Genomic DNA, 14,557 nt, shown 5'->3' with positions numbered 1-14,557 from the left:
TTACAGGTAACCACAGTGTGCTAGGAAGTGGAACAGGAGGCCCAAAGAAGGAGTTACATCAGAGCTGGTGCAAGGTAGTCTGCAGCCACAAGTCTTTCTGGAAGCTACGACTCTTGCATGGCCAGCAGCTCCCACAGTTGCAGAGGTCCACAGATTGGGAGGTGTTTACCTGCAAAACAAATTCCATCCACTTTGAACCTGAATGTGGTTTTGGAACTGCACTACACTGGGCTGTAGTGATTAGGAACCTGGGCCCTAAGAGTCAGACTTGCTAGCCACCTAATACCGTTGGACTCAGGGAAAGTCACTTAACTTCTCTGACCCTCATATTTCTCACCTCAAAAATGGTGTGAGTGGGGTGATGAGATGAAATAATAAAGCATGATTCTTGACCCAGTAAAGTACTCAGTAGGGGCGCCTGGGTGGCTCAGTCAGTTAAGAATCCGACTTCGGCTCAGGTCATGATCTCACAGCCTGTGAGCTCAAGGCCCACGTCAGGCTTAATTCTGACCGCTCAGAGCGTAGAGCCTGCTTCGGATTGTGTCTGTCTGTCTGTCTTGTCTCTCTTTCGGCCCCTTCCCCATTTGTGCTCTGTCTTTCTCAAAATAAATAAAAGTAAACATTAAAAAAAATTTTTTAAGTACTCATTAACTGTCAGTAATATTGCTGCAAATAACTATGAAGACCAGTTAAAACTTTGTACAAATGAAGATGAGGTTAAGACACTCAAGGTTAAGGTTACCTTACTAATTACCATTAGTTTAGGAAAGGTAATGTATATAGATTATGTGTCATCTTGAGAGGAATTTATTTTTTATTATTTTGAAATTATTTACTAGAATAATGGAAAACACAACTTTCAGAATTATGTGATATGGGATTAAGCATATCACTGGTAGTACATAGATCAAGGTTCTCATCACTTTGTGAGGACATAGGGCTGGTTTTCTGGGTTTGGTTTTCTCATCTGTGAAAAGAAGAGGTAACTTACATAATCTCTTGGTTCCCTTAAAGATCTAACAACTTTACAAAAATTTAATTTGAAAATTACTGCTTGTGGCTGTATTTAGTTCTAATTACTGAAATGATTACTTTTGTGAACTTACATACTCTTGAAATTTTAAACCTGGATATCAGCCCTAACAAGACATACAAATGAAAATCAATGAAGGCCTAGAAAAGTGGAATCATGTTTATTAACTGACATTAAATGATGAGAAAATCCTTACTTTTTTTTAAAGCCTGTAACTGTACTGGGAGTATAGTATTTTGCAAAGTGGAGAAAAATTAGGACTGAGTAATTAGCATGTTCGTGTTTAACAGCTATGGTTAGAGAAGAGTTTTGAAAGTAACTTTGAATCTAATTTTTGGTAACTATACTGTTAAAAGCTGTTTTGTTTTTTGGGTTTTTTTGGTTTAGCTTTAATTGTATAAGGAAAGGATATCCCCAGGGATATCTTCTAACGAACAAAGCCCTCTTTTGTCTTTTTCCTAAATTTGTAAAGTTTTTCCATAAATGCCCATATGTATACATTCTTTTTTACTTAAAACTTTAAAATGCATTGTTCAGTGACACTTAGTTGTATTGCTTCCTGATATTGAAAATTCAGATTTAACTGTATTGCGGGGGTTCTTTTCACATAATTTGGACAGAGTTGGCAATTCCTAGAAAGTATGAATTTCATTATGAATTTTTTTTCTTTTTAATCTAATAGCTTGGTGCTCAAGTTCTAGAAGAATATGACTTTCAGGTAGGTTTGGAATAAGGCTTTTTAACTGACTTAATCACTGTGATTGTACCAACTTGAAGCATAGTCACAGAAAATCTCTTGCCCATTGCTATTCATCATGTACAGAACTGAAGCTGCTTCTAATTCATTGCTGAGCACATCCAGTACTAATCACTGTTTGTCTTTGGATTCCTGGTACTGAAGAATACTTGACCTTTTCTGCTTCCATCACAACCCATACAGTTCCTGGATTTTGAATGTTGGGATCAGCTATTCAGATATTTGGGAGCACTTACTACATGCTGCTAGCACCTGATTTATCCACAGACACAGCTGTGATGAGAAATAGAGCAAAGTTCTTTTGAGTCTCAGTTGCAATTAGCACTATTCCTTTAGCTTATTGTGACTGATAACTAGCAAAAGTTTTTGTTACCACTGAATAAGGCAGGTAGACTGTCAATTTGCACAATGCAAACTGAAATCATCCTGCAGTTTTATAAATGCATGGTAGAACATTTCCTCCACTGCAAGAGGATTCTCTAGGAGTTTTAAATAATGCCAGAGATGTGTGAGAACAGAGCCTTCCGTTCTGGGGATTAGATCCATAAAGACACTTTGGGCATCCAAGAGAAAAGGTTTATGTTGCAAACTTCTTGATTTCTCTTCTCCCTCTTACTTCCTGGGCCAAGTTTTGGTGATAAAATCTAAAACCATCAGTGTCTGAAAGTCATCTTATCTCTAAATACAGCAACTTGCTAAGAATTAAATTGTGTAATATAATGCTTTATTCTTATTGAAGGTTCCCCAAAATACTGAATGTCACAGATTTTAATTACTAAAAGCAAGTGAGTAGAAGTTTCTTATATGAGTAGAGAATATGGTTGGCCATATACCGAGCCAAGATGAAATTTTTGTTTCTGAGTTCTCTCTCTGTTTAATATTCCCTGCCTACAACACATACACATGTCCTGTCCCCTGCCCCCTGACCCCCCAAAACACAGACAGGTCTTGACTTTTCACTTGTGCTGGACAGTGGCTCTAAGACTTGCTGTTAGTAAGCCACCTGCACTGAATTCTTTGCCTTAGCAAGTTTCCTATAATGCCATTGCAATCACATTTTTTCTCTATTTCTTAGTCCTTTATTAAAAATAAATATTACTGGGGCGCCTGGGTGGCGCAGTCGGTTGAGCGTCCGACTTCAGCCAGGTCACGATCTCACGGTCCGTGAGTTCGAGCCCCGCGTCAGGCTCTGGGCTGATGGCTCAGAGCCTGGAGCGTGTTTCCGATTCTGTGTCTCCCTCTCTCTCTGCCCCTCCCCCGTTCATGCTCTGTCTCTCTCTGTCCCAAAAAAAATAAATAAACGTTGAAAAAAAAAATTACTAAAAAAAAAATAAATAAATAAATATTACTTTATAAATTATTTATTAAGCATTGATAGGGTTTGCCCTTGTGATCAATTTGCTGTACACTTTGGATAGTTATACCATCCTTCTCTTCATAGGCTGATTTCTATTCTCATGCTTTGGGTTACTTTTGCCCCAATATATTATTTCATGGGAATACAGAGCACAGGAGCTACATTTTATATTGGCTGAAGCCGTATTGTTTTTAAATCTGTCACAGATATTAGCCCAAAGACCTAGAAAAATAATATGCTATCAATTATTGATTTTTTAAATAGCTAATCTGGGACTGATTTTAAGTGTACTGTGAGAAATTGCATTAAAAACATTGATAAAAGTATTTACATTTCATAAAAAGTTTCTGCTTAAGGGATATATTTTAAGTGTTCATTTTTCCCCCATATGCTTAGTTAGCCGTGTGCATCAAATCTTTCTAAATACAGTGTTTTTTTCCATAAACCGTTAAAATATCCTGGAAATGTTATAATTTCAGAATTTCAGCCCTTTCTTCCACAGCTCTTTTACCTGTGAAAATGGGATAAGATCTTGTTTTCTTAAGATGATGTGTAAGAATTTGGGGTTTGGACACTGTGGTCACTGTGAAGACATGACAGCCATCACCACCTCCCCTCCAGGATTATGTCACCTGTGATTGTTGTGAGGAAATGGTGAAGTTAGCGCTCTTGGCTGCTGTGGCTTTCAGTTTCTGCCCTGCTGCCTAGTAGTTATTTTGTGGTCTCCCCTGTATAAGTCTGAGAAGCAAAATATCACTGGGTCTCACCCTGTATCCTGGACATCAGAGGGGTCCACTGCTATGCTGCAGCTGAAGCCAGGGTGGAATCCCTGGCTTATATCAGTTCAGGTACCAGAGAACTGCTTCTGGATAAGACTTGCTCAGGATATTGACCTGTTCTCCCTTGCTGGAGCACAGAAGCAGCCATTGAGACTTTTAGAGGCGACTAGATCAGGAATGAGATGGAGAACAGAGGGGCTGCTGGTGGTGGCAGTGATGGCAGTGGCAGGAGCAACTGAAATCGATCTTTACGGCCAGTGAACTGCAAAACCTGATCAGCTTCTTACGGGATAGCTAGACTCTGGACAGAGGCAGATGGACCACAAAACACCTAGGCCTAAATTTTTTTTAGCCTCTGATTTGTAACTTGATGTGTTTCTAATTATTCATTTTGTGATTCAAGTTTAATCAGACTAACTACAAGTGGGGCCTTTAGACTGCCCTTTCAAAAAATTGGTAGCATGTTCACTTCACTTATTAAATGATATTTTGAATCATTACCTGTTACTTTCTCTTAGAACTTTAAACATTCTTTAAAAACGTGAATATTTTAGTCTATTTCAAGATGTTTATTATTGCTTATGTATGACTAATGAAAAAAATTAGGAACAAATGAATTCCACAGGAATTTTTCTTTGACCTCTGAAGAGTCAAGTAGCCCAACTTAAAGGTGAGAAAATGTGGATAATACTTTGAAAATTAAAACTATTCTGATAGAAAATTGAAGTTTTCTTTCCTGTTTCATTTAAAATGAAAAGCCTAATCAAATTGCATTTCAAATTCAAGAGTTCTTTATGGACACATCTGATTCCTTCTTTCCCCTTTCAGCTATTGTATAGGGAATTTTCTGTGTCTTTAGTTGAAAAACATCAAACCTGCTCTCCAGGAGCTGATTGTGGTAGACGGCGTGTTAGCATCAGCTCACACCAACAGGCCTGTACCCAGTACTGTCTTCCCACCTGTGCAGACCATTGAGTAAAGTACTTGAACCACTTTGAGTTTGTCCTCATCTATGAATGGGAAATAATGTCTTTCATACTTGAAGCATTTGAGAAAATTGAATGAAATGCTGGCTATGAAAGTGCTTTCAAAGGGTAACAATACAGCACTAGGATTTATGGTCCCAGCACTTCAGAATTCCAAAGTGCAAGCACCTGCCTCTCTAAGTATCACAGTGGCATTAGAGATCTGGAGCAGTGGAGTCCTGGGCTGAGGCGGCTGGGGCTGGCCAGTGCTGAGTTCCCATCAGCTCATCCTAGTTCAGCAGCGTACTCCTGCTGTGCTGCTCTTATTGGAAAGAGCAGTAATAGCTCACTTCCTCTGTGCCTGGTCCACTGGGTGCATCCTATAGCTTCTCTCATTTAAGACTTACACCATCCTTGTGAAGTTTTATTCCCATTTTACAACTGAGAAAGCAGACACTCTGAGAGTTGAGGTAACTTGGCAGCTAGTTGACCTTGAAGCCTGGATGTGAACCCTGGTAGTCTGACTCCAAGACTGTGTGCTCTTAACCTTTTTGATAATCTTTTATTTATATATATATATATATACATATATATATACACACACATACACATATATATACACACATACACATATATATACACACACACACACATATATATACACACACACACACATATATATACATATATATACGTATACATATATATACACAATATATATATAAATATATGGTTTATATACATTATACATATATTTTAAATCAGGAGATAGGTTTGAGTTACATCAGCACATTTTTTTAAAGTTTATTTATTTTTAGAGAGCATGAGTGGAGGACAGGCAGAGCCAATGCGGGTCTTAATGTCATAAACCATGAGATCGTGATCTGAAGTGAAAGCAAGATTTGGACACTTAACCAACTGAGCCACCCAGGCACCCCAGCACATACATTTTATTATCTTTTATTTATTTCCTTTTCTTGCCTTTTATTGGAGTAAAAATCATATCTGATTATGACTTTTTAAATTATGGTTAAGTCTTCCAGAATACACAGGAAGCATCACTGAACCATGTTAACATTTTTCATTGTGATGTGAAGTTGGTATAAAATAAAGCCAATTGTAAACACAAATAAATTTAGACTTCATTGTGTTTACTGTGCCAGAGAAGAGAGTAGGCTCTAGGGTGCAAATATGGTCGGATTCTTTTTTTTTTTTTTAATTTTTTTATATTTACATCCAAATTAGTATATAGTGCAACAATGATTTCAGGAGATCACTTAGTGCCCCTTACCCATTTAGCCCATCCCCCCTCCCACAATCCCTCCAGTAGCCCTCAGTTTGTTCTCCATATTTATGAGTCTCTTCTGTTTTGTCCCCCTCCCTGTTTTTATATTATTTTTGTTTCCCTTCTCTTACGTTCATCTGTTTTGTCTCTTAAAGTCCTCATAGGAGTGAAGTCATAGGATTTTTTTCTTTCTCTGACTAATTTCACTTAGCATAATACCCTCCAATTCCATCCATGTAGTTGCACACGGCAAGATTTCATTCTTTTGGATTGCCGAGAAATACTCCAGTGTGTGTGTGTGTGTGTGTGTGTATACACCCTACATCTTCTTTATATATATATATATATATATATATATACACACACATACACCCCACATCATCTTATATATATACATACACCCCACATCTTCTTTATCCATTCATACATCAGTGGACATTTGGGCTCTTTCCATACTTTGGCTATTGTTGATAGTGCTGCTATAAACATGGGGGTGCATGTGTCCCTTCAAAACAGCACACCTGTATCCCTTGGATAAATACTTAGTAGTGCAATTGCTGGGTCTTAGGGTAGTTCTATTTTTAGTTTTTTGAGGAACCTCCATACTGTTTTCCAGAGTGGCTGCACCAGTTTGCATTCCCAAAATATGGTTGGATTCTTAATGCACAGACCTTTGCCAACAGAATGGGAGATGTGCTTGGAATGCACGTGCATTAGAAGTAGTCATTGTTGGGGCGCCTGGGTGGCGCAGTCGGTTAAGCGTCCGACTTCAGCCAGGTCACGATCTCGCGGTCCGTGAGTTCGAGCCCCGCGTCAGGCTCTGGGCTGATGGCTCAGAGCCTGGAGCCTGTTTCCGATTCTGTGTCTCCCTCTCTCTCTGCCCCTCCCCCGTTCATGCTCTGTCTCTCTCTGTCCCAAAAATAAATAAACGTTGAAAAAAAAAAAATTAAAAAAAAAAAAAAAAAAAAAAGAAGTAGTCATTGTTAACACCGTGGAGCCTTCACCCTTCACAGAGTGCATGCACAGACTTGGTCTCCCCTGCACCCTGTGACACTGCCATTATTCCCATTATATAGTTGGTGGAGATACCTCGCAAGAGTTAGGCAGCCTCTCCAGGCAAATGAAGTAGTAAGAGACAGAGTAGTAATCCTCTGTTCTGTATTTACACCCACTCCCTCCTGTGCCGCCTCTCCTCATCTTGCACCTGAGTGTCCTAGTGCATGCTCCAAAGTAGCTGCCTTGGGTATTTCAGGCATTTTGAAATTTATTTCTTTACACCTAAATGTAGTTATTAGAACTCTTTGTGTAAGTGGGTCTTAAAAAAATATTTTTCATGTCCAGTGGTTTTAAATAAAGATTCAATTCAGACTTCAGCATTTTTTTTGGTTGGTGTAATTTAATTGTTGGTTATGCCTGTTTACTAATTTGAGTAAAGATATTAATATCTAAGGCTAACATCCAATATAGAAGTATGCCTAAGTGAATTCTAGTCCATTTATTCTCTTATTGATGTTTGTTCTCTACTAGTAATGTAAGTTAACAAATGCCTGCCTCCCAAATGTGGAATCTTTATTTTGTGTTCAGCAGACATCTTCTTTGATAATTAGAAGAGCTTAGTGGCTTTGAGAAAATTCAGTAATCTCCCTGACCCTATGCCTCCCTAACAAAGGCGATTATCTTTAACTATAGAAAGTCCACTCAGGTAAAAATGAAATCTCCTTCAGGGCAAGATAAATATCTTTGCCCTTAACTGTCTTTTATTCCCTTATTTTGTTTTCTTAAAAATCATAGTAATGTTTTTGCTGTCCTATAAAACTTACATACGTGCTCCTTGTAGAAACTTAAACTGTCACCTCAACTCAGGCCATGTTTACTGGCATACTGTGTGCATACTACTGTGCTAGGAACTCATTTGGGGAGGTAAAAAGATGATTGACTTCTTGTGTCCTCTGACTGGTTATAGCACTACTGGTAGCTAGGTTCAGGAGAAACTCTTGGAGAAAATAGGGGTAGTTGTCCATTCTGCCTGGATTTGACAGTATTCATGTATATACTGGATATGAGGACAACTTCATAAATGCTGCCTACTGATTATCTTTTTAGGGTACAGATGATGTAGGCATTGAAGAAAAAAGATGAAGAAAGAAATACCGTTGTGCTGTAAGAAAGGCCTCTTAATAAAAAATGTAAGCTGACACACACACACTCTCCTAAGAAAACAATCAAAAATGATGCAGTGCCAAACTCCTGAAAATGATTTTATTATGTGTATTTTACTTATATACATCTTTTAAGAAAATAACTTGTGGAAAGTAAGATATGCTTAATCTTACATATCTTATTACAGTGATAATAATTCCTCCTTTGGGATTGAAGTTTCATGGCTTCTTATGAATGTTTGTAAGGATACCTTTGCTCACTTGAACCCTGGGTTGCTCAGAATCTTTCACAATTGCTGAAGATTGAAGAATGAATGGGGAGTTGCTGTGGGCAATTTTAATTCCTTGATAGATCAGCCCCGGTTCATTTCCGGACCTCTGAAAGAGTAGTGGGGAAATCCTAGCTCAGATTCCTCCTTCTGAGGAGTGCCAGGATTTCACGGAAGAGAGCAGAGGAGAACCTGCAAAGGAGATGTTACAGGACAGATGACACCCAAAAGGCAGGGGAGAGGACATTGTCCATGGAGAAAATGGTCAGCAGTGGCAGTGCCATTGGGCAAGGAATGTGAAGGTGGTAGTGACTGTCTTCTGACCAGCAGTTTTAGTGGGGTGGTGGGCATCGGAGCACCTGTGCTTCGTTAAGGAGTAACAGGGCGGTGAGGAGCAGAAGATGGAAGGGGAGAGAGGAGAAAGCCTAAGGGTTAGCAAAGGCAAAGAAGCATTTAGGATTGATGTGATTGGTCTTTATTTTAAGGCTAGGAGAGGGGAGAATGCTTATAGACTGAAAAGATGGAGCAAAGAGAGGAGGTTTTGTTGTTCAAGTAGTGAGCGTGCTTTTCTGAAACAGACGTTTCTTGAGGAGGAGGCTAGGAGGGCACTTGACTGAATGGTGAATAGGAAGCCAGTCTGTGATTAAAAGTTTGCCATGGTTATGAAATATGTAGATAGGCATTTTTTTCTGTGTTTAAATTATTATAGCTCATGGTGTAACAAAACATTCGCTCACTCAACAAATTTATTAAGAACTGGCTATGTGCCAGGCGCTAGGAATACAGCAGTGAGGGAACAGACAAAAATCCCTGCTCTTACAGACATTATGTTCTAACAAAGCACGGTTGTGATTGTACTTGGAACCCATTTCATGGTTTCTACATGCACAGTTTGTTCATGTCTTACAGACTTCCCTGAGGGTGACAAGGAACACTTTTTTTTTTAAGTGACTTTCCCTGCCCCAAGTGTTCAGAAGATTGCTTTCTGTCCAAGCCGTCTTGGTGGCTCTGATAGTTCTCTACCCTCTTCCTAATTGTCACTTAACAGTTGCCTCTTAGAAATAGTAACCTGGTCCTGTTTTAACTTGGTCAGCATGCATACCTAACTGGTAGCCAGTCACATTTTGATGCCGAAGGTGTGGTGTGGTGATGCATGTAGGGGTATGATCCCATAGTACTTTCTTGGTAATAAAGTATCAAAGATTTAAAATATTTTTAGAAAAATAGTTTAGGACATATTTAGAAATATCCCTATAAATATTACTTACTCTGTTGTATAACAGATATAACTGATAGGCTTTCTTGGGTGGAAAGTGGTAGAGATATGGTGTATGCTTGGCAGTTATGCAGTTTATCTTCTCTCTGCCTCAGGTAGAGGGTGACTTATTGCTTATATATGGCTAGTTGCTGTGGCCTTGATAAATTATGTTCTCTGAACAGTTTTTTGAAGTTTTGTCATATCTTTATGTAAACATCAAACTGATGGGAACACGGTTGAGAACAGCTGCTTTAGCTTATTTGTGAACACTTTGGACATCCATTCAGTTCTGCTGAAGGACCCAGGAGTGTCCCATGCAGTCTGCCATCCTGAGAATGCTTGTTTGGAACAATGAACATCTTTGTGTCATTGGCTAACATTGAATTCATTTGAATTTTATTTTTTAGTCATATTTGTATTTTTTTTAATTAATTTTTTTTTTATATTTTTGAGAGAGAGAGAGACAGAGACAGAGACAGAGCATGAGTGGGGGAGGGGCAGAGAGAGAGGGAGACACAGAATCCGAAGCAGGCTCCAGGCTCTGAGCCATCAGCACGGAGCCCGACATGGGACTCAAACTCACGGACCGTGAGATCATGACCTGAGCCAAAGTTGGATGCTTCACCGACAGAGACACTCAGGAGCCCCTAGTCACATTTGTATATTCAATGAAAGACTTTCATTGCAACTCACTCCCAAATCTTAGAATAAAATTGGTCTTCTAGAAATTGATGGTCTATTTTTCATGCTTATGCTATGGCTTCTAATGCATCCCACCAGCTGTTTTCCCCTAAACTAGGAGAGTCCATGTTTGAGGAGTCTAGATTTGGGCTTCCAACACTACCGCTTCCCTGGACATACCCCCATTCATCAACCCCCTTGGCTAATTCCCTCTGAGGTTCCTTCCTAGTAAGATAGTAGTCTCATGACTTCTGCCTCTCCCCTCCCATGCACAAATCCTGTTGGGTTCTCCTTCAAGACTTTTTATTCTTACTAACCACAGGAAAATCATCAGGCATTAACAAAATGAGAGTCATGCTCAAGTTCCCAAACTTTGGGAAAGTTTTTTTCACTGAAATACAGATGTCTAAATTTGTGGTTCTTGGCTTCTTTTACCGGCCATCTCTTAGTGTTCTACTGGGATGAAATCTTCCACTTTTCATTCTTTCCACAAAGTGTGGTCATAGAGATATGGTCTGGAGGCTCATATTGGAAAGGCATTCCTTCCTCCCAGCCTGCCGTGTATAGGTACCAAGCATTTGAAGGTCCATAATGTTAGAATGGAAAATGAGTAAGACCTGGTCTTACCCTCAAGTAAAATATAGCACAAGGGGAAAGATCAGTCTTTTCCTTTATTCAGCGTGTATTTATTAAGTATCTCCCATATGCCAAGCTTTTTGCTAGGGTGGGGACATAATGTTGAGACACCCCCCCCCCCACTTTCTGCCCTCAAGGATTGCACAGTCAAGTGTTGGAGACAGATAAGTGTCCATTTTAATAGTGCAATTTGCTGAGAGGGGATGGAAGAATCTATCCCTCCAAACTCAGACTGAAAGCCAGCCTTTGGGACAGTTTCTCTAAGGTAGAGATGACCCTAGAACTTGAGTGGTAAGGTGACAACTACAGGGCATTGAGACCAAGAGATACGCCAAGGAAAACTAGACAAATTTTATTTTTATTTCTTCCTTCTTCTGTGTACTAGATAAACTCACATTTTATTGTCAGCTTTGTTTCCATTTTTCAACCTAAAAGTTTCGAGGTTGGATATCAGCCAGAATGGTAATGAATTGAGTCAAAGTTATTCCAGGTAAAAAGAATATTCATATACATGCTTAGGAAAAAGAGTTGGTGCCTGCCATGATTTAAAACAGGAATAACATGGGGCACCTGGGTGGCTCAGTCGGTTGAGCGTCAGGCTTCGACTCAGGTCATGATCTCACAGTCCGTGGGTTCGAGCCCCACATCGGGCTCTGGGCTGACGGCTCGGCGCCTGGAGCCTGTTTCGGATTCTGTGTCTCCCTCTCTCTCTGTCCTCCCCCACTCACGCTCTGTCTCTCTCTGTCTCTCAAAGATAAATAAATATTTTTTAAAAATAAATAAATAATAAAAAAATAATAAAACAGGAATAACACAATAATACAATTTATATATGTATAATCTTTTGCACCATTTTCATTCAGATCATTCTTTTATAACTGAGTTAATTAAAATTAGAGATGGTTAAAATGACTGTCTTTTGAAGAATGTACTAGGCTGTCATAAGTCAAAACCTGCCATTTTAAAATTAATGCAATTATTGGATTCTACTAAATTGTACCTTTTGCTATAGTGAAAAGGAATTGGCATATTCAGGAAAACCTCCAGAATTCTGTTGAAATAAGGAAGACGTTATTTAGGTAGACAGACAGTAATGATTCAGACTATATTTGGGACCGGATATCAGAATTAATGTACCTTCTCTTTAAAGTGATTAGTGGGGCAAATGACATCTTTGATAGTAATAATCACTTAGGTTACATTTTTAAGGAAAGAGTGCCACCTGCTGAATGAAGTTTTTTTCTTCTCATTCCATTCTAGAATGTTCTGTTTCACTTTGAATTCTTAGTTTTTTCAACTGTATATAGATAGCTTATGCCAGCCAAAGAACAAAGAAGTTAGGTTCACTCCTGATCTCATCTTCCAGTGGATTAAATAAGGTGTGCCTAGTATTCTTAGAGGAGGTTTGTGCCATCAAAACCAGTTGCGGAAAATAAAACCTTAACCTAAACACGATTCAGCACTTTGCAAGTTTCAAAACCTTCCCATGATTGTAATGTACTCACTGGCCCAAAGTTTTTGTTTTGTTTCAAGATGGGTATGTGGACACTCATTGAGTAGGAATAGGTGAGCAAATGTCTGGGAAGAAATTATGCCAAGGAATAACTGAAGGGGAATAAGGAACATACGAAATTGGTCAACATCTACTGGGGGAGACCTCAGTCACCTAGAATGTTAGTACAGAAGTAGTTTGATCACAACTTGGCTGTAGGTCATTTGAGAGATTCCTGAAGTCAAGTTGGAAATCTAAATACCTATTTCACAATAATCCATAAGGTACTTTTATAGTTATTAACAAGATGTTATCTCATCAGTGACAGGTTGAGAACGTGAACACTAGCAAACACAGCAGTAATAGAATTAAAATATTTTATTTGAGAATTTTACATGGCCATTACTTGTAGTTTATTGACACATTTGTGGTGTTTTGGCTTAATTTATTGTTAGGCGTCAGTCATTTGCAGCTTTTTCCACTTGTTTATTGGACTATATAAGTAGAGAATTTTTTTTCTTACCAGAAGAGCTAGACAGTACACTAGATTGATTTATACTTGCTGTTATAGACAGAGTAATTGTACAGCTCACAGAGGAATGACATTTTGTATTAAAATCTGGAACTAAAAAATCATATATACATTGTGTAAGGGATTAGAATTTATTCCATATAAAATGTTTATGTTTTTTATTCAAATATGTCAAGTTTGTGTCCTAAATACCAGATGTAATTAACCAAAGGTTAGTCACTTTTTCAGTTTGAGGAATGAATTGTATCTAAGACAGCAGATCTTAAAAAAAAAGTTGCAGTGATATCTACTTTTATTATTTAAATAAGCAGTAATAATTGGCTGAATGAATGATAAGCATTCTAAATATAAAAAGCATAATATTTAATAATACAGAATCAAAAAGATTTTACAGTAATTGTGTTTTCAGGTTAGCACTCAAAATGACACATTAAATATTAACATCTCAGCTTTTCTTCATTTACAAAAAGCAAACCATCACTTCTGTGACACAGATTAAGCATTTCTTTTTTTTTTTTTTTTAAACGTTTATTTTGGAGGAGAGCACAAGTTGGGGAGGGGCAGAGAGAGAAGGGGCAGAGCATCTGAAGCAGGCTCTGTGGTAACAGGCTGACAGTAGTGAGCCTGATGTGGGGCTCAAACTCATCAACCATGAGATCATGACCTGAGCCAAATGGACACTCAACTGACTGAGCCACCCAAATGCCTCCATATTAAGCATTTCTGAAATGATGACACCAGATTAGGATAAAAGCAGGCTGTATGTCTGCAGAGAGCTCTGGACCAGGGGAGTCAGAATTCAAATTGGACCATTGTCACCATTGCAGCCAAGACTTGACCAGAAACCAGCCATGCTTCATTTCTCATTTCAGGGTAGGTACTACTTTACATCTTTTTGACTTGTAGCACTTAAATATGCAAAAATGGCTGTTCTTTTAAGAAAGAGAAATTTGTGTTTAATTAAAAAAAAAAAAAACTAGAAGAGTTTTTAATGTAAAACAACTGAAAGTCCATGTTTCGTGGTCTCTCCTTTCTTGAATGTTCTTCCTAATAGGTGTTTGACATTTCCGAGAGAGCTTTGATAGACTCTTAAATATAATACTCACCTCTTTTTGTAATGAGGTTTAAATTGCTTTTATGTAATGACTATCAAGTGTACAGAGTCTGTAAGTTTAGTATTTCCTAGCCTGAGTTTTCATAGGGTCTATGGATTCACATGTGTAACTTGCTGATGGTAAGAAAGGCTTCTCAGATTTTAAAATACTGGGAGCCACAGGATTATAGGAGTAGCAAAGAATATTTTACACAAATAAACTATTAGAAGGTACTCTCCAGATTTAACAAATAAGGGAGT

General features: G+C 38.4%; 1 protein-coding gene across 5 annotated transcripts in view; it reads left to right on the top strand.

The window, feature by feature from the left end:
- MAP3K1 (mitogen-activated protein kinase kinase kinase 1) overlaps positions 1-14,557 on the top strand; it is a 77,543-nt gene that overhangs the window by 14,532 nt on the left and 48,454 nt on the right. The window contains exon 1 of one of the 5 annotated variants that reach the window (XM_086700585.1): positions 1,726-1,751. The exons of 3 other annotated variants lie outside the window; for them this stretch is intronic. In XM_086700585.1, coding sequence (XP_086556711.1) covers positions 1,741-1,751 — 11 coding nt within the window. In that variant the 5' untranslated portion in view covers positions 1,726-1,740. Of the gene's footprint in view, positions 1-1,725; positions 1,752-11,952; positions 14,077-14,557 lie in introns of those variants that run through there. One more of the 5 variants, XM_086700594.1, reaches the window with a different exon arrangement.

Source organism: Puma concolor, chromosome A1 (genome assembly GCF_028749965.1).
Source record: "Puma concolor isolate L17-30 chromosome A1, mPumCon1.1.hap2, whole genome shotgun sequence".
NCBI classification, from domain to species: Eukaryota; Metazoa; Chordata; class Mammalia; order Carnivora; family Felidae; genus Puma; species Puma concolor.
Note: the sequence above shows the minus strand (reverse complement) of the source record. Positions and strands in the feature narration are given on the sequence as shown.